The 21,353-nt window shown below is 40.3% G+C and overlaps 1 protein-coding gene across 7 annotated transcripts in view; it reads right to left on the minus strand.

The window, feature by feature from the left end:
- Positions 1-497: 497 nt before the first annotated feature.
- ZNF366 (zinc finger protein 366) overlaps positions 498-21,353 on the minus strand; it is a 38,462-nt gene continuing 17,606 nt past the window's right edge. For all 7 annotated transcript variants that reach the window (XM_005244371.3, XM_055790950.1, XM_027796659.2 and 4 more), the window contains 4 exons: positions 16,147-17,475; positions 13,803-13,994; positions 8,083-8,257; positions 498-5,567 (listed from right to left, as the gene is read on the minus strand). In XM_005244371.3, the coding sequence (XP_005244428.1) occupies positions 5,035-5,567; positions 8,083-8,257; positions 13,803-13,994; positions 16,147-17,445 (2,199 nt within the window). In that variant the 5' untranslated portion in view covers positions 17,446-17,475 and the 3' untranslated portion in view covers positions 498-5,034. The remainder of the gene's footprint in view (positions 5,568-8,082; positions 8,258-13,802; positions 13,995-16,146; positions 17,476-21,353) is intronic.

Consider the following 21,353-nt stretch of genomic DNA (forward strand, 5'->3'; position numbering starts at 1 on the left):
CATCCAGGAGTTTACTCCTCACTAGAAGTGATGTTTTCCATTAGAAAAAGAAATGCCGAGCCTCTGAGTTCAGTCTTATGCTTATTTCTTAAGTTGTAAACATATTCCTAATTTCTTAACATCAATTTTATAACTTACCTGGTTGGTTTTTCCTCTCTTTTTACATGATGCAGATATTTGAAACTTCTTTTAGGGATTACGTCTTTCCTTTTTAGCCTGTCTAGGACCAAGTTAACAAATACCATAACCATTCCAGAGCATTCTTTATGTCATCGCTGCAGTCTGTTACAATGAAGCGATGTCTCTACCTCAGATGACCTGGCAGCATTTCTGCCCTTGTCTTCTAACTAGACCTCCATCATTGATTTAGGCTTCCCTTTACAAGGATCACTCTTCATTGGTGCTGAGTGAAGTATGGTCTTGCCAGACCAGCCCCACGCATTTAGTATGTCAAATAGCTAGAGTACCAAGAACTCCAGATCCATTTCAATGCAAAGTACAGCAGTTTCTCCAGTACATGTTTATTTGCTTAAATTAATACAATACATCATACATGCTTTTACTATTGAGATAGAAAGTCAGAAACTAAATCTTCACAGATAGTTGGCCTGTTTTTTGAGTTGGGTCTTTAGATAGGAACCCAGCATTCTATGTTAAATAAATATACACCACAGTATTTGCAAAATCTGTTAGGAGTACAAAATGTTAGCTCTGTTACATCTTGTTCAGCTGAGCAGACATTACTTATTTGCAAAACTATTAATAATTATTAAAAACTCCTTGGAATAATAAATATAGTACTTATATTACTTCTTAACTGTACACTCACAACAGCGGAGTCCAGCAGCACCATAAGAAGACAGAAATCTGAGAATAGCTAGTGGACAAACACAGAGTTGTAAAAAGATGGGTATAGTAGCATTACTTGGTCTTTGCAGTAGCTCGTTTTATAGGACAAAGCACAGAACTTCTATTATAATATTATCATGAAGTGTTTTATCCTTTGAGTTGCTGAACACAGAGCACCTGTCTTTCCCTTCACTGACTGGAGGCTGCCTGGCAGCCAGAACTCAAGTTTACTAGGAGTCAGCTGAGTCCTGGTGGCCGTTCAAAACAGCTTGTTCCAGGGTGACCTACAACTTCACTTTCTCAGTAAATGTGTTGTCTTTCTTTACCTTCAGATTTTACAAACCCAGATTTTGACATTTCATCCACCTACTCTGTTCTTTACAGTGTCTTCTAGAATTCTCCCTGCTGCCCTTAACAGCAGAAAAGCCTCGAATTTAACAAACCACTTGCCTTCACTTGCTTAGACTCATAGTGTGGCCAATTTATCTTTCTTCAGCACAGCTTCTTGAAGTATCTCATTTTGTATGAGTTTGAAAAACACCTGAGTTATATGAGTTTGTGGCCACTCTACTTTGCTCTGATGCTTTGCAGGAGGGTGAAGTTAGGCTTCATATAGTAATGCAGGGAAACGGTATGGATGTGATTTAATATACAAGTGGTGGAGGCTGGGCTTTACTTTCATGTGTTACCATGAGCTGAAAACCCAAATAGCAGAGAAGAGTCAGATAAATACATTTTTTTTTCCACAACATAGCAAGAAGAAGGTAGATAGATTAGGAAGGAGGAAAAAGAGAAAATATATCCCCTAAGGTCCTGGACACAAGCAATGTCTCTACAGGACTTCTGAGCCTCTATTGAAAGCAAAACAAGGAAGCTAATCCCTCGAAAATTAGAGATGGGAAATAACTTTATTATGAGAGCAAATTACTATACAGCATTTTCAAAGCTATTAAAAACCAAAGGCTGTTACTGTCTGTTCCCAAAATGGTGCCAATGTAAATACGTTTGAAAAGCAAAGTGTTTCACAATGATGGCTGTTACTTCACTTTTAATTTGTCCCTTGGGGCCTCTTTGTAACAAATGTCTTAGACCCAGCTGCATTAGGCTCTGCAATACAGAGGACTATCATCTCCTAATGTCTTTGCATGGGTCACTTGGCACTGTCTTCTTATCTCGGTAATAGTTTTGTTTGCAATTCCTCTGACCAGTGACTTAGGGTTTTAGATGAGCTCTTTACTGTTCTAACATGAATTAGTCTTGGGTGTTTGTGAATTAACTTATATGACTATGTGACTGGGTACAGTCTCAAGGCTGCTTTCTAATGGAATATTCTCTGCTTCCTAGGAAGAACGTAAGGAAAGGGATTCACATTAATATTACTCCCAAATAGCATTGCCATTCAGGGACCTCTACTCCTTTCAGCCTGGCTGTATGTGTTTGGCAGTTGCTTTTGCTCCAGCGAGAAGTGGGATTGTAGAAGTGGGTAACTTGGCTGCAGTGACAGTGCCATTGAAAGTGTTTGGGTTAAGCATTGAGGCAACCCAAAACTGTTTGCAGTGATTCCCTTTCCTAAGGACACATCTGGCACTTTCCCTTACAAGTTCTTTAAGGGAACTCTGGACTGCATGGTTCCAGTAGACATAATTTTTGTGGTTACAATGTTATCTACTGGCAGCAGAGCCCTGCTGAAAATGTCTCCTTTGCTCCATTTGCCTGGAGTGCTATTGATAGGTAATCATTTGTCTCTTTCTTGATAAGGATTGCCTAGCTGTTCCATAACACTCTCCAATGCAATGGAAGGGCTGCATGCCTTTCTGCTTTACCCACCACAGAAGTGAAGACACTTGCTTAATTCAACTAATCTGCATGATCAGCATTCTAGAAATTGCAACCAGATTCCTGATTCTTTGCTTATTCACCTTGTCATAGGAACTAATATGGCTGCAAAGGTGGAGTGGACTGATCTTGAATCATGCACAGCTGGAAACTACACCACCTTGAGAAAGACATTTCTTAGAGTCAATGGCTCCCAGCCCTTGGCTGTATACATTCTCAGATTGGAGCTTTTGTCTGGCAGAGACATGATATTGCCAAGAAGGTAACCAAAGGACTTGTTGCCGTCTCTGAGAGACGATCTCCTAGACCATGCTGGATTTCTATCTAATCATTTCCCCTCTAGTTTAATAAAGAATGCAGTTACACACATCACTAAAAATATCACTAAACATTTTACGATTCTTCTGCTTGATCACAGTAACTTCCTTGAAAGAAAGATGTCTGCTTTTTTAAGAGGACTTACCTTGCGGTGGAAGCAAGGAAGTTGAATGTATATAAGACAGTTCATCATTGAAATAACACGCTATGTACCTCTGAAATACACCTCATTTTGAAAGACATCATTAGTTCTAGGTCTCAAGTGACCTACATTCTACCTCAATTCAATATCCCCTTTTTATTTTAAAAAATTATGTACATTAGCTGTAGAGTTAATTACATTTTGAATAGTCACCTTTATGTTACAGCTTCTTTTATCAACCACTTTTTCTGTTCTTCATTCAGAATCTTTACTATGCTGTGTTTGAGCCCTGAAAAATGAAACTACCTTCTGCAACCTTAGACTACACAAACACAGTTTTATATGCTGAGTAAGGGCCGCTGCCCTATGAATTGTGATTAACTGGTAGGTGTGAGAATCATTAGCCCTGTGAGTGGTTTCTTAAAATGAGAGAGGGCTGCAGCTACATGACTCTAGCCTTAGCAAGCCATAAGTATATGACTATATTTAATTATAACTTGCTATATATCGAGCAAGGCATTTCAAATCAAGGACTTGACAGTTAAGAAGGTAGCAATATTTGGAAAAGATGTACCATATATATGGATTTTAACCTTTTGAGCTGGGATGTCAGAATGACATAAGACTAATTAAATGAATGATTAAAACTTTACTTCCTTATAAGCAATAGGATGGTGTGGGGCTGTTTGTCACCTATCTGGAAGACACAAGCATCAAGATGCCGGTGAGTTATTCATGCAATTAATGGAATGTGTTTTCAGCATCTTTGTTATGAACATGTAATTGTATGGGAATCAGAGGATTAAATGCTGAGAATGACTCAGTAAAACCAGCAAGTTTTACTGGAGCTTACTGGTCAAGCCATGATGATAAGAGAAAAATTGTGACTCTGACAAGAGGAAATCCAAAACCAGTTTTCCTCTGTGAGGCACTGCTTGCCCTGTAAGGGCTGATTTTTGGCATACCTTCTAAAACAGTCTGATCAGACTTGTGTATTTAAAAATCATCCTTGCTAGCCAAGATAAACTGAAGAGATAAATGGTAAAATTGCATTTTCTCAATGAATTACTCATGTTGCTCTATGTGTAATTACAGCAAGCCTTGCAAATGCTACATGCTGCTGCTGCTTATCAGTTGTCTGAGTAGACAGTAGAACAAAATGTCAACACAGCCCATGCTATTTTACTTTAAGAATTGCTGAATATTCCCTCACTGACTGATATATAGCAAAGCACAAACATCCCTTGTGCCAGAGGAAAAGCTTCTGTGACTGTAATAAATTCCAGCCCTTTCAAAGCCTTACAGAGCTGCACTCCACTATCTCACAAAACATTAGTATTTCTTCTTAATTTGTTTCCCATTTCTCATTTTAAGTGGTTGAATTAACAGTCACTTCAGCAAATGAAAGTATTTGGACTGTGTTAGTTCATTCACTCTTAGAACTTTCATGCACATGATGTTTAACAGTACTCTTGTTTATACTTTGAAATTCTTAGTATTTTCAGAGTTTTTGAGACATATAGTTAGAAGTGTTCATATATATTTAGTCAGATAATAAATCAAACACTAAAGTATGCTGCTTGTTGATAACTAGAAAATTGCATATAAGTCTCTACCACCCCAGATAAAGGAAAATAAACTTCTGTACCCACCCCCTTGTCTACATCAAATGGATAAGTATAAAAATGTTATTGTTCAATATCTATTGCATTTCTTGGTGACCTTGAACTGCTTTATTTTTTCAATGTATGTGTTCTACCTGAAACTATTTTTATTAATTTGGCTTTCTTATTTCTAAAGACTACTACAAACTTCCAGGCTTTGGTAAATTGTAGTTCCTGTTAAAAGCTATCTGGTTGCAATTTTCCAGCTGTTTTAAAATGTCCGTTTTAAATGCCTATAAGCATTGTTTGTTTTTCCATTTTTCTTTCCAGCAATTCTTTCAAACTCTTGTTCCTGTGCTTGAAATACAAGTAATCAGAGAGAGAGTGGCCAAGCCTGGCCTTTTCAAAGGCTCTAAAGCTGAGGTGTTCTTTGTTGTTTGCAAGGTCTCTCTCTCCTTGGCTCTCCTGTTTGTCTGAATTTTCTATTCTCTTCTCCAGTCCTTCCTCACTTAGCACTTCCTTCTCATTGCAGTAGGACTCTCTGAAGTCCTTCATCATGCACTCACGTTTGCCAGACAGATCTTGAGCCACATACAGCTTGTTGTCATCATGGTGGTACGTGGTGGGGCTGTACTGCTCTGCCTCATAGCAGTTGTCTTCCTCTTCTTCCTGGCACAAGTTGCCCTTGGCACTCTCACCATCCAAATGAAATGAGATTGTCTTCCCTTGGCTTTTCTGGGAAAGATCAAAGGGCTCTTCCTGTTCCAAGCTCCTCAAGACATTTGTCTGTGACAGAGCAATTCTTCCTCTTCCAAAACCTTGTAGTGTTTTGAAGGAAGGAGAAAAGGAATGATTTATATATAAGAAACTTCATTACATGATACATGGTTAAAAAACAAAATGTGAGGCGGCCTTCTGTTTCATACTTCAGCTTTGTGTTCTACCCTGCAATTGCCAAGTACTCTACTGTTTACATCTCAGGGCATCTCCTTTCAGATGCTGTTAGAAGAACTACTTTACAGCCAGCTCAGGACACACAAAATATTGGCTTGTACATGCCAGACACTTGGTGAGGGAGCTAGGAATAAAACTGAAGTAGCTTGGCCTCTTGTAAACTATTTTTGCTAGTGAACCTACCCACTTCCTCATTACTATTTTTTTTTTTTTTAATGAAAACTTTGATCTAAAGCATCACAGGCCATAATCAAAGTCCCAGGTTTTGTACTTCTTTTTTTTTTCCCCCAGAGGAATGGAAGAGATTAAAAACATGTTAATGTGTTTGTTCTGTGGACACTCTGGTTCAAAGTTACTACTTTAAAAATGAAAAAAACAATCAACTCTCAGCAGTCTACAGCCTCCACTCTCCTTAATTTTTCCTCTTTAATCCACCAAGAAGCCACTTACACCACTGAAAAGCTCTATGGACTACATAGTGCTTCAGCACAAGGAAATCATTATAAACAAGTGATGATTTTGAGCAGTGCAATGTAAGTCTGAGTGTAATTCTGGACATGGTTTATCTTAATATTTGTTAGAGTGCCTCCTTTCTTACTGGAAATCCAGAGGTTAGGCAGGAGGCATCCGTGGACACAAATACTCTCTGAGCATTGGGATGCACCAAAGATAATTCAGATGCTGCAGGTATAGTCCATCTTAATTAAAAGAATAGTGACATTACTTGGATGAGGATTTCACCCAATTGCAAATAACTACAAAAGCAACTATTTGGCTTTCTTTGGTTTGGTTTGGTTTGGTTTTTTTCTCACAGTAATTGAATTCAGTTTCTGCAGCATCTATGCAGCCTTACCAGATACAGCTGCTACTTTGCAACAGGTTGTATTTGTTAAAATGGTTCATGAGCAGGTGGCAGCCCTTGCAAATTGTTTTGTGCCTGATAAGCCTCCAGGGCTGAAATATCTCTGTACACTGAAAAGCTCTTAGGCTGTCTTCAATTACAAGTAATTGTGTAATTAGCATGGTGCTCTAGGAGATTTTTTTTTTAAAAAGCACGTTTGTTTCATGACCTTTTAGGATCTTTTTACATTTTATGCCGAATATCATTAAAGTATGTGTTTTACATATGTGCTAGGCTGCCCTAAAGCTTGAATTTCAGAAACATCAAGAAATCTCACACATGAAAGAATTATTTATCCAGGAAATCTTAACAAAAAACATCTTGGATACACAAGCTCTCAACATAATCCTCCCTAGTTCTCTCACTTTTTTAGATAATATTGGCACGTGTGCATACATAAGGATGACTTTAGGAAGTGTATGTGGTAAGTGGGAGCTAAGAAATGCTTTGCAGGGTACCACGGGTAGTCAAAAATCCATATGCTTTGAGATGGGGGAGGAGCGTTTCCTCCTGTTCACATGATTTTTTGTGAACTAGGTCTTGAACCTGTGGCCTTCACCTAATGTCAGCTATATTAATATGGTACAGAATAACCAAGACATAGAGCCATTCAGGCTTTCATTCTCATTCCAGACTGGAATCCAAAAAGCAGTGAGCAAGTCACATGAAATCTTCTAAATTTTTTTTGTTTCTGACAGTTTTGAATGAATTTATGGTTTATGATGTACCTCGAACATGAGAGAAAATCTATGAACTCCCAACCAGATGTGCCTAGGGCAAAATGTCTGCTTGTCCATGGCTGCTAGGCTGTGGTCTATCAGCCTCTGCGAATCAAGCCCCTTGAAACAGTAGTGTTTATCAAAAAATAACAGAACTACACCTTCAATCAGGAAGACCATGTTATCTAATTACTTCCCTGACCAACTACATGTGCCACAGCCTAACTAAGGCTGATTGTCCACCGGCTTGCTCCCATTTGTGTCTCAGAGTACCCACATGCTGGGAGAAGCTCTGTGGTGCTGTGGATATTTCATCTTGTCACAGTGATGGATGGGGAGCCCTGGGTTTAAGTACAAGAACAGTTGGTATGGCTTAATAAATCCTCTGCTGTCACACTGCTGATCATATTCTCCCTAACACCTGATGACAGCAATGTAGTTAAAATTATTTCCTTTGTGCTCATAAATACTGTCTCATTTTGTCTCCACCTTCTCCTATATCTTAGTCTGTACCTCTGTGTTATCACATATGTAGTCTGAAAGGTCTGACAAGGGTCAATAACTTGGGGATCTCCGATCTGTAGCACTGGAGTAATATAGATAGTTCACAACAACCTCCCAGGTTTATGGGATTTAAATTCTTCCAATAGCATTGGATCTATGGTACAAGATTGCAGATCTGTGGAACAAAGCCCATTTGGGTTTACTGATGCACATCTTCAAATCTTTCAGAGAATAACCTTGCTGAAAAAAAATTACCTTGAGAATGAAATCCTCTTTCCATCACCCCATGTTTGACTTTCATGTGCCTGGTTAGGTTCCCCTTCAAAGTGAATTTGCTGGGACAGTAGAGGCACTTGAAAGGTTTACTGTCTGAGTGCAAGTGCATGTGTCCCATTAAATTGTGCATTCTGTTAAATTCCTTTCCACAAAGCTGTAAAAACAGTAAAAATAAAAATGATTAGTTCAAAGGGGTACTTTCAAGGAAAACATTTAAAAAGAAAATAGGACCTACTCTTCTCAACTTGAGCCCTGGCTGCTTCTGGATGTAACTTCTGGCTGTAAAGATACAGGCAAAAATCCTAGAGACAAGAATATGTGATTGAGTCTGATCTATCTGGGGCCTTCTGCACTGCTGCCATTTTTTAAGTTTGGTGACTAGGACATACAGTCAAAGATTCCCCCAAAGCAGGGAACATTGTTGTAGGGAGGGGAGAGCCTTAAGTGCATAAACTGGAAGGCTTGTAACTGGAAAGAAATTCAAGGTATAATGTTCTGCGCTGGTGAACCATTTTTTTTGTAGTTTATAAATCCAGCCTTTAACCAAGAACAGGCAGAGATGGAGATAAAAAATAAAATCTATGAAGGGTTTCTGTGAAACACTCAAGCAGAATATTACTTCTCCTTAAGCGGAAATTTAATGACTGCATATTTTGCTTGAATTTAGAAAAAGCAATTATTTTTTTCCTTTTTTTCTTTGTCCCACAGTTTTGTCTGATCCTCTTGTCTTCTGTTTACCAACTTCTGTGTTTCGGTGTCTCTGGCGAGTAAGCTGCAATTTAAACAGTCATGGGGCTGCAAGAATGACTCAGCTTTCCCTGAAGCATGTTCCTGCCAGCTCAAGCTATTGATCGTGCAAGTTTCCCTTTGATGAAACAATAAGTGGGTTTTTTCCATTGTTGTTGTTTATCTAGATGTGTCCTTTTGTAGTCTGGTACCTTATAAATCAAATGTATTCTCAAGACATGAGAGTTCGACATTACTGTTACAAGCTTCTAGACTTACTTGTCTTCTGGTCTTTCCTTATAAGGATTTATATTTTTATTCACATTAAAGTGGCTATTTCCATCCTCTGCAAACTTCTGTGTTTGCTTTCGACTTCAACTCCTTCTTTTGGAATGCTTTCATAATCAGATTTTTTTTTCTTCTAATGATCTTTATTACTATATGAGCCAGAATCACCACTAATGAGTAATTGAAAGTTTCATCAAGCAGTGTACTCATTTGGGAGAAAATTGCTGACAAGCAACTACTGAGATTCCACCAAATTTTTGGTCTAACGACTTCTGATGTGATTTATTTTGATAGTACAGTAAGTCTTCTACCCTACTTTTTGATTCAAATTCACAAAGCCATCACCTGGAATATCTGGATGAAATGTAGGTAAGAAGCAATCCTTGGTGAAATAGTAATGTATCCTTTGCATTTTTAAACCATCTCTTGAGGGAAAATGGAAGCATTTCATTACTACAAAAATTTTAAAATAAAAACTAGACCTAAGTCAATGCTGCAAAAAGAAAGAGTCTGGAAATACTAACTTTTAAAAAAACATTTGCTTCAGCTGCATAAATTCTCTTCTGTGTCTTGCTGTCTGTGATTTTGTTAAAATGAACATTCTAGCAAATAAATTTGTCAGCAAAGTGTTCACCAAGACAGTGGAGGGGGAAAAAAAAAGCCTTTGAAAAAAAGTTATTAATTTGTAAAAGTAAGCTATCTGGTTCCAAGGGTCATCTATCCACTTAGGAAAGAGGACTGTCTTTTCTTTGCATTCAAAGAAAGCTAATATGCCAGATGACTTATATTCAGGGGAACGAATGCACCAGAAACAACTTCTGAAAGCGCTGGGAGGAAACAAAGAGGAGAAGAAGCACTGACGACCACAGAAAATTTACAAGGAAGAACAGCAGCTGATTATATCTTGACAGCTGCTGGAATGACAAGTCAATATTTCTGACTACAAGAACGCCAACAATAATACCTCAGTGCCTCTTAGCAGAAGGCTTCTGGTTATCTGCTTATATTGTGGCTGACCTGTGTTCTCACCAGCTTTTGCTTTCTGATAGCTAAGTCTTTACTTCTCTATCTGAACTGATAATCAAGGAAAATCAGGTTGAACAGGTGGATAGCTGGAGTACTTCCTGCAAATCTGTAACTGTTAAGGTATTGAGTATTAAAATGTGTCTAGTAGGAGCTTTTATTTTGTTTCTGTCAAGGCAATATTAATTTCTCTTTCTTCATAATGAAAAGACACAGGACTTTGTAAAGGATAGCTCCTTACAGCACAGAAGTTCTTTGTCTCTGAATAAAACGGGTAGGTTTTCTATTTCCCAAAGTCATACAGAATCTTACGGATGTGTGATGTGCTCTTGTCCTGAAATCTCTTCTGGGGACATGAGAAAATGGTACTAAAGTGGAGAGGTGTGGCAGGAAAATGAAAGAAACACAGATAGGATTTGTTTGGTTTTTTTTAATGGTGTCTCTATGTGGCACAGTCTCTGGGTAACCTATGCTTTTCAAAAGGCACAAGATGATTTTCAGATTACTGTTAATGATCCAGAGGGTGAAGAGAGCATGCTTTGGGCTCATGGGCTGAAAGACAGCAACTCAAAGCTAGCTGGGGTTCACAGCTAATGCTTCAAGAACAGCCTGAATCTGCAGAACAAACTAGGAAGGTGTACAAGAGTTTCTCTGTGACAGGGCAGTGGTGTGAGCACTGATGAGCAGAATGTGAAAGCTGACCTGAGCCAGTTGCATGGGAGGGAGCTCCAGCAGAACTCATCACAAATAACCTTAGTGCTCAGGGAGATGCAAAGGTCATGCAAGAGAACTTGGGATAGCAGGAACAGCATGGTTTATTTGTGGACCTTGTGTTAGGCTGTCTACTTTAGACAGAATAAAATTCAAGCCCTGAAAAGAAAGACCTCAACTACAAGTCTGCTGAACACACTTTGTTGCACTGACTGGTGAAACGGACTTCAGTACAGTTTGCTGGAAAAGTCTGAATTACTTCAACACTTTGTCTTCTGAAGCCACCACATGAAGTATTGCCCTTCTAGGTATGTCACTCAGTTTTGTTTCTTCCCTAAGTACTTATCTCTCACATTTTCTTTGGTTTTGACTTCTGATCTAATCTCAGGATTTTAAATGGGAGAGCAGTGGAGTTCAAAACATCAGCTTCAAAGTGTATTTGACTGGGCTGGAGAAAACTTCATTGCATTCTTTATCAGAGGTCTGAAACATTGCTGACTTCAGCACTAAAAGCTACTGTAAATTTCATAGAAGCTTCCTCTACAAATCAGAATTAGTACTATTACACCTGTTGGTGCAACACCTTCAGAAGTCTTCTGTGTGCTTTTTTAAACAGAAACAACTAAGGCAGCGTGGGCTCAGGCCTTTACATGCTACAGACAAGTTGGCTTTTCAGAGAAAAATCAAACACAGATCCAGACTGCAGCTGGATGAGGAAACAGAAGGGACAACTATTTGCTACTGCCTCACTTCAGACAGTCTGTGCTTAGCTGTGATTAGACACATAGGAAAGCCTCATGTTTTCTTTTGTTGTGAGAAAAAGGTAAAGAAAACCATTGCATGCGGTGAAGTAGAAAGGCTACTGCTGTGCTCTCTTTCCCTTACATTCTTCGTCTTCTTTTTTTTTTTTTTCCCTTGGTAAGAAGGGTGTTCCTTTCCTCAAAGAGAGAGGGAGAGGGAGAAAGACTGTAAACTGTCCAAAAGGACCGTGAGAAAACAGGAAGCTTTGAAAAGTACAAGAGAAAGCAAGATGAAATCTATTTGCAGGCGGTTCCCCGGGGACATGTGAGCCATTGTTAAGCAGCCTGTTCATACAGCTATATCCTTCCTTCTGCTGAGGAGGAGCTTGGTGCCAAAAGGCTGCTATCTGGTCATTGCCTTAACCCTCTAAATACCAGCCAGAAATACTTGCTGAAGTCTTTCAAGGGCTCTGCCAGTGAGGTAAGTGATGTTCCTAACACCAAAGAGCAATTCCTGATTCAGCCTTAGCTTGTTACAATCTCCACTCCATTCAGGGGCACTGATGTTGATTCATACTCTTTCCACCATAGGAGAAGCTAGTTCACTGTGCATACTTGTTTCTTTCCTCCTAGGAACACTGGGTGGGGACAGAGAAGGAAAAAAAAAAAAAAAGAAAAAAAGAAAAATAGGTGTTCCTGTAGAGCTTTTGTTACTGGTTGGAAAACATACTGGTGGTACTCCAGTTCTTGGTTCAAACTGTTGCCATATCCAAGTTTTAATAGTCTGTCATCATCAAACCCTAACCTGAACACAAACTTGCAGCTCATCTTCACATACCTAAAAAATAGTGTGGCTGCAGGTACTGCATCCAGAACAGATGATCAAACGATTAAGTTCCTTTTCTGAAATTTGACGGGTCAGAGGAGGAGTTTGACCAAATGGGAACAAAAAGACAGGCTTGAAGGTGTTCTCGAAGAGTGAAAGTCTCCAGCAGGCTTGACATGTAACTACCCAAGCATTTCAGTTATAGAAATTATTTTATCAATATAGAATAATGCAAGTTCTAGTATACCTTTTAATAGGACATAAACTAAAATGAAGCAAAATGCTAAAGTTGAAAGACTTTGCTGTTATTTTTTCAAAGCGTAATGTTTCAAACTTATCAAAGGAGAGTGAGGAAGTAAAAAAGATTCATTTTGACATTTTCCCACTAAAATTATCACTGAATGCCATATTTTCCTATGACATTTTGAAGTTCTACATTTTTCAAGAGAAAATAATTCTATTTAAAATTCTAGAAATTGCTTCCAGATCAATCTTCAGTTACTTAGGCATAAACTGTGTAATATGCTCCACTCTGTATTCATATGTCTCTTAGAGCAGGTCAAAGTGGGAATAAAACCTACAACCTTTGACTTCACAAGATATGACTACAGTAACGAACCAGATAAGCAGCAGAAGGAACAGATGTAGTGTCCAATAGCGGGTAAGAATATAAACATGAATCATTCATGAGGAAGTATTGAGCACGGTCAAGAAAACCAAAGCCTCAAATGTTTGTGGGCAGGGTGGAGAAGAGAGGATGGTAAGGGAATGTCATCCTCAAATGTGCTAGAGGGAGGCAGCAAACTGGAATTTGCGCAGGAACCAATAAAGGCCCGATAGTCTCAGAGGCTGTTGTGTTAGGATAGTGATGTCCTGCCCTTAATTTCAGTCTGGTAATTACACTTGGCCCATTCAAATTCCTTCCTTAGCATATTTTGCTGTGGCTTGGAGTCCTTCCCTGAAGCATTGCATAGCATCACTGTGTGAAGTCATGGCTGCTACTTTTCCATGGTCCTCTGTGGGATGCACAACTTGATATATGCTTTTAGTAAATGTTTCAAGCTACTAAGCACTTAGACTTCTGCAAATGTCAGGTATGTTTATTGTCCTCAAACCACCATGGCATTTAAATGCTCACAAAGCAGAAAAAATATTTAAGGATGAAAGTTACTGGTATTGAAGGAGAAGGGAATAAACCACAGATATTGACCTCAGTTATTTTGTGCTACTTAAGCAGAACCTGGATAAAGAAAGAAAAGCAGGCTGGTTTATGCTAATTTAAATGCAGCTGCAGTAGGTGTTAGCAAAACTTGTTTTTCTAATTCTACCATATTGCAAGATTATAACTCCAATAGGTTAATGCCAGTGCCACCAAATGCACTTACCTTGCATTTAAAGGGTTTGACATCAGAGTGAACAATCATGTGGGCCTTGAGAGTCTGCTTTTGCACAAAGCTCTTGAAGCACAAATGGCATTGATAGGCTCTGATATTGGTGTGAATCAGGACATGTCGCTTCATGTTGGCCAGCAGAGTAAATTCCCGGCCACAAATTCCACATTTGTGCTCTTTCACACCCTGAAAGAAAACAAAAAAATCAGAAAATTATGTAGATGGAAAATTTTCTGGATCATCTCATATTCAGTACTGCAATATATGAATTATTCATTTTGCATTAGCAAAGAAGGTAATAAATTATTTCACTTTTATCATCATTCATTGAAGTAATAGATACTATTTTTTTTTCTCCTGACAAATTCTTACAAGGATCTGAGAAGCAGAGAGGGAAAACAAAACGTAAGCTTCATGAAATAATGAGTTTTGTTTCCATCAGTAAGTTTACAAATCAATGAGACATAGTCGGTAGCAGAGCTTCTTAGTCCAACTTTGCTGCTTATGTAAAGTATCAGTCAAATATATATACTTACTGACAAAGAGTAAAAGCTAACCAGTTAAGAGACTGAAGTAGTGCTTGCCTTTGATAACTGAAGGCCACTGGCTTCTAAAAAAGGCATAACCCTGTTTTGAAGAAGATAATCGGAAGTAACTGAGAACTAGTTAAGCAATGTTCACCAAGGAAGGATATACATGTTACATTCAATGAGGAGAAAAAACTGTTCACTCTTAGTGTGACTTGCATTAACCCTAATGGATTGATGGTGTTCTCTCTGCTGTTTACAGAGCATTTCTAGCATCTTTTAAGACATCCAGTCAATTTGCTAATGCATAATTCGATATTCTTGCTCACATCTATGTGGTCTCACTGCCAGCTTCTCAAAAAGTCATTTAGATGTTATGAAAATCAATGAATTTACCACTAAACACTTCAAGATTTTGAGCATAACTTGTTGAAGGTAATGAGGATTTCCTAGTGAAGTGTCGAGAGCAATTACTTCTCCAGCAGGCCCCAATTACAAAGATGACTTGAAACAATTTCTACTTTCAGGCCAGCCAGTGGTTTTCACAGTTAATTGCAAAGCTAAAACTGTGAATACCACAGCAGCTGTAAGTGTTTGCCTATCTGATGTGAGGCTGCATTTGGTCAGCTAAGTACTGCTAATTAGGTTCACAGCTGAGTCCACCTGCAGCTATGGACAAAGAAGCAGAAGCTCTCTAAAGGGTCAGGGGCATTGCACTTCCTGTGACAAAAAACTACCATGTCTTAAATTAGTAGAATTTTACATGGTAAATCCAAAGACCAGGGAATCTCCAAAAAGAGCAGAAATTATAATCATGTAGTAGGGAAGAAAAAGCAAATGTGGAAGTAGAGGCTGTTCCTTTTTAAAATAAAATGTGTTTGTAAGACTGAAATGCTGTAGCTTTCTGTATTTTTGATGTTTTTCATAGAAAAACCAGAATTAAAGTGTTAAAAGAAGAAATATGCAAAGCTGGAAGCAAACTCATAAAATTTGGGGTGGTGGTGGTGACTTGTCTTCACCACATTTTTATAAAGGTGAATAAGCCAATATCAGATTTTCTTGAATGGAACAGTTACATTTTTCCTATTTTTGAAAGCAATCTTTCTGGATGCATTCCAAAGCCCACTCCTAGCCTAACCTGACTGCTGTCATTGCTGTCAGCAGCGGCAAGACTACCACTTGATAAGAATTGCCTGGGATTACGGTCCTGCTTATCCGCTTTTATTAAGTGGCATTGTGGATAGCTTAAGCATGAAGGGGAATTTTTCTTACGTTGTTTTTGTTTTGTTTTTTTTACCTCAGTGTTTCATTAGAATGATTCTTCAAAATCTGTTGAGTATACTTTCTTTTGCTGCAGTCTACTGCAAATCCACCTACTTCCCAATTAAGGGAGCAAAGTAATAGAGCCAGTTTTCAGCAGAAAATTCCTTTTAAGATTTCAGGGGGGTTTGTGCAGCTCTACACAAGCGTGTTATGTTACAGAGGGTCATTCTGAAGATAAAACCCAGAAATGGAGAGATGTGAATATGGTTTTGGGAAGCAATACGGGTGGTTTAACCAAACAGCTGTCTGGAACAAAGCAGGTTTTGTGCGTACTTTCTTAAGACTGACAGAGACATCTAGCTTCTACTGTTGCCAGCACTGCTGGGGCTTTTGTTCTGCATAGAACTCCCCAGCTGGCTAAGGGCCAGCATGAGGCTCTATAGATTGATTACCTTCTTTCCGTGGCAGTACATACGAATATCTTCAGAGCCTGTAATTCTTGTGCTACCTCCTGATGCAACGTGAGAGCGCAACCCATGCAGGCTTACCTTGTGAGTCAGGGAGTGTTGTTTGAGATGGTGGGGCTGCACAAACTCCATGCCGCATTCAGTGCAGATGTACGGGCGGATGTCTTTGTGCTTCATCATGTGGTTTTGCAGCTGACTTGGGTACTGGAAGGTCTTATCACATTCGGTGCAATTGTACTGTATAGGGCCACGGTGGGTTGTTAAGTGTCTCTTCAGCTGGGCCAGGGTTGGGAAGTCCAGACCACACTCCACACAAATGTTCTCTCGGCCACTCTCGTGCTTCGACTCGTGTGCTTTTAGCTCACTGGGGTAGGCAAAACCTCTGCCACAGATCCTGCAGTTGTAAGGCTTGATGTCACTGTGTTGCATCATGTGTCTCTTAAGGTGACTAGTTTGAGTGAAAGCCTTGTGGCACACCTGGCACTTGTGTGGCCGGGTGCCCTGGTGTGTCAACATATGTGTGTGCAAGTGGCTTAGCTGCTTGAAAAGCTTGCCACATCGGGTGCAAGCATGTGGCTTAATGCCGCTGTGCCCCAAGATGTGCGTGACCAAATTGTACTTGGATGTATAGGACTTCTCACACATGGGACATTGCCAGCGTTTCTGTTCACCCCCCACATCAACATAGTAACTGTCATCTATCTGAAGGTTGACATCTACTCTTTCCACTTTCTGTTTATTTTCACCACCTCCTCTTACTTCAGCCCTCCTGAAGGGTGGCTCTGGAGGTCTTTTCATTTGAAAGGGGTTCCTGAAATGAAAGTTTGGTGGCACAATAAAAGGAAACATTAATCCAGGGTGGACTTTAGGATAATAAGGGTAAGGAGCCTGCATGAATGCTGGGCTGCTGGCCCATGCCATGTTAGGCTTCACTGGTTCTTGCTTAATGGGTTTGGTTCCACAGTGCTCCAGACTTCTATAGAACTGAAAACCAAAGTTACAGAGGTCAATCATCTGGGAACTGTACTTGGGCTGTGCTGGCTGTTGAAACACTAAGGGCAGACTGGAAGAGCCTATGTCATTGTGATCCTCAGATCTATCTGGTGGTGATGAGGAACCCTCAAGGGCGATAGAAGGAGGCATTTTTGTCGGCATGCTCTTGCGCTTCCGAGACCCTCCTTCCAAGGACCCCTGGAATGTTTCCATGTCTCCAAGAGGAGAAGGGCCATAGTGGAAATGTGAGAGGTGTGGTCTGAATTCTTCACCAAACGGAGTTGTTCTGTGTGGCTTTGTAACAGGGCTCAGTGGCTGCAGACAGTGGGAGAAGGGAGACGTTCGGGTACTACCCATATTAAAATTAGTTTCTTCATTCTTCATCATATTTGATTTTTTCCTGTGTTGCCCAAATTCCTTAAAACAAACAAACAAAAAAGCAAACAACCACTAAATCTCTTCATTTCTTCCTGTTCTCCCAGGTTTAACATTTATTGCCTATTTTATTCTTTTGAAGGTTGTTGGTTTTTTTTAACTAAATACAACTAAGGTTGTCTTAGACTCATATAAGACAAAGGCCTTTTAAAGCAGAATTAAATTGGTTAGAGAAGAACAAAGAAGCTTTGGTCTTCCTGCAGTAGAATTGATGGTTTAAATCAAGTTTGACCCATTCAATATTTTTGCAACATAAACGTGCTGTACCATGACCCACAATTTTGCAGTTGAATTCATATGTCAAATTTCTGCTTAATTTAATTCAGCCAGGCTATTTGTGGGCAAAATCCTGTCCTTGGCTGTGCATGCACAGGCTCTAGAAATTGGCGGTGCATCTAAAGGATATGGCAATACAAACAATAATGTGCACATTTATTATGGTTGTGACATGAAAAGCCAAAGCCAAAAAATGTCAAACTCCTTTGTATCATTAACATGTGCTGCTGCGAGAGAAAACAATGGCCAAGTGATCTAAGGACACTGTGTACCATCAGGTTTTGAGCCATATTTCCTGGCTTCTCTCACTTTGTATTGTAATAAGAAGGCGGAGATTAATTTATTTTCTTTTTTTTTTAATCCCAGAGATATTTACCTGGCAGATTTGGGGGAGGAAAGACCTTTGACGTCTCTCTGAGTTACGTTCAATTTTATAGACTTAATCTAGGGGTTTTTTTGTTTCTAAAGAGGTGGGCAAAATCTCTACTATAAAACTAAATAAAGAATTAATGACCACAGCCCCCAGGACTCCAGAGTAATTGACACCTAAAAATACTCAGAGCATTTCTAGTGGCACAATGTGACAAGGCAGATTAATAATTTTCTTCTAGCAAAATTTTGTGTTTTACTGATCATACAGGGAGCTTCTCCTGAATTCGGCATTTATCAAAAATATTGGTTATGAATTTTGGTTCATCTTGAACAAGTTTGCATCTTTTTGCCTTGGCTGTAGAATCATAAGTCCTTTAGGTTGGAAAAGACCTTTAAGATCATTGAGTCCAATTGTAAACCTAGCACTGCCAAGTCCACCACTAAACCATGACCCTAAGCACCATGGCTACATGTCTTTTAAATACCGCCAGGGATGGTGACTGAATCACTTCCCTCAGCAGCCTGTTCCAATGCTTGACAACACTTTTGGTGAAGAAATTTTTCCTAATATCCAAACTAAACCTCCCTTGGCACAACTTGAGGGCATTTACTCTTGTCCTATCACTTGTTACCTGGGAAAAGAGACCAACACCCACCTTGCTACAACCTCCTTTCAGGTAGTTGTAGTGATAGGGTCCCTCCTGAGCCTCCTTTTCTCTAGGCTAAACAACCCCAGTTCCCTCAGCCAGTCCTCACAGGACTTACTCACTAGACCCTTCCCCAGCCCCGTGGCCCTTCCCTGGACACGCTGCAGCCCCTCTACGTCCCTCCTGCAGTGAGGGGCCCAGACCTGAACACAGGGTTCGAGGTGCGGCCTCACCAGTGCCCAGTGCAGGGGGACAGTCCCTTCCCTTGCCCTGCTGGCCACACTGCTTCTGACACAAGCCAGGGTGCTGCTGGCCTCCTTGGCCACCTGGGCACACTGCTGGCTCATGCCCAGCCGGCTGCCGACCAGCACCCCCAGGCCCTTTCCCACCAGGCCCTTTCCAGCCGCTCTGCCCCAGCCTGTAGCGCTGTGTGGGGCTGGTGTGACCCAGGTGCAGGACCCGGCACGGAGCCTTCTCGAACCTCATCCAGCTGGCCTCGGCCCATCGGTCCGGCATGTCCAGATCCCTCTGCAGAGCCTCCTGCCCTCCCGCAGATCAACGCTCCTGCCCAGCTTGGTGTCATCTGCAAAGTTGCTGAGGGTGCACTTGATCCCCTTGTCCAGATCATTGTTAAACATATCAAACAAAACTGTCCCCAATCCTGAACCCTGGGGAGCACCACTTGTGACCAGTCGCCAACTGGATTTATGTCCATTCACTGCCACACTTTGGGTTCAGCTGTCCAGCCAGCTTTTAACCCAACATGGAGCACACCTGTCCAAGCCATGAGCAGCCAGTTTTTCCAGGAGAATGCTGTGGGAGATGGTGTCAAAGGCTTTACTAAAGTCCAGGTACACAACATCCACAGCCTTTCCCTCATGCACTAGGCAGGTCATCTTGTCATGAAAGGAGATCAGTTCATCAAGTAGGACCTGCCTTTCATAAACCCATGCTGGCTGGGCCTGATCCCCAGGTTGTCCCACACACGCTGTGTGATGGCACTTGGGATGATCTGCTCCATAACCTTCCCCATCACCAAGGTCAGGCTGACAGGCCTTTAGTTCCCCAGATCCTCCTTCTGGCCCTTACTGTAGATGGGCATCATGTTGGCTAACCTCCAGTCTTCTGGGACCTCCCTGGTTAGTCAAGACTGTTGATAAGTGCTGGAAAGTGGCTTGGTGACCTCTTCTGCCAGGTCCCTCAGTACTCTCAGGTGGATCCCACCCAGCCCCATAGAATTCTATGTGTCTAAGTGTTGCAGCAGGTCACTGACCATTTCCCCTTGGATTAGGGGGTTTCATTCTGCTCACTGTGCATGTCTTCCAGCTCAGGGCCTGGGCACCTGAAGAACAAGGCTGAGGCAAAGTCAGCATTAAGTACCTCAGCCTTTTCTCCATCCTTTGTCACTATGTTTTCCCCCACATCCAATGAAGGATGGAGATTCTCCTTAACCCACCTTTTTTTCTAATGTGTTTATAGAAAAAAAATATATTGTCCTTTACTGCAGCAGCCAGATTAAGTTCTAGCTGGGTTTCAACCCTTCTGATTTTCTCCCTGCATAATGTCACAACATCCTTGTAGTCCTCCTGAGGGATGCACTTATCTAGATATGTGTGTGTGTGTTAGTGTGCACGCATCTATCCAACCAGGCAGAGGTCAGGTTGGAAATCTAGGCATCTTTTCCCTCTGTCACCTGTGACATGTCAGTACTATTTATAAGACTGTTCTTGGAAACGCTGGGTGGAAAGCATGAAGGTGGTTGGAGTACTAAAGACACTCCTGTTTCTTTTTCAGGACGGATAAACCTGCTTCTAAAGATAGATAAAATCACATCTCTGTGACCTAGTTAGGCTGTAGACAAGAGAAGGCATCTTAAAAACCTGCTTGCAAACGGATTACTTCCTTCTTACAAGGTAGACTGTGGAATTATCTTTGAGATACTGCATGAAGTGAAAGGCACAGGGACAAAACTTAAAGATGGAAAATCTAGACAAAGAAATGAATCAATGCACAAAGAAGGATTAGTAAATGAAGCAACAGCTATAGCTTCTCTACACTGATGATTTAAAAGACACCTGTGATGGTGGAAAAAGCTAGAAAAAATTGCTTACACCTGGGACAAGTATCTAATAATTATATCAGAATATGACTTTCAGTCCCTAGCTCAGTGATTTGAAACAGTGTACATATATACACACATGATAGATAACTCTATCTATCTATCTATCTATACACACACACTATATTTGGGGTGTGTGTGTGTATGTGTGAATATGTAATATATGTAACCATGTATGTTCAGAGTGGACTGTTAGGGAGTATGCCTTCTGCCATGTTTTCTTGTCACCCTAACTTCCTGGGCAAAATAAGGAACGGTTAGATCTTGAACACTCTTTGGGTACAAAGGCTTGACATACTAAAAAGGGAGAAAGGGAAGGAAATTCTTTAAATACCAAAAAAGACAACTTCTTTCCAGAATGGGAAAAAGGTGGGGTTTTAAAAATTCGTTTTAAGCAAAGTTAAACTCATAAAATGTGAACGTAAATTCCCTTTAAAGTAGAGGCC

Source organism: Falco peregrinus, chromosome Z (genome assembly GCF_023634155.1).
Source record: "Falco peregrinus isolate bFalPer1 chromosome Z, bFalPer1.pri, whole genome shotgun sequence".
Classification (NCBI taxonomy): domain Eukaryota; kingdom Metazoa; phylum Chordata; class Aves; order Falconiformes; family Falconidae; genus Falco; species Falco peregrinus.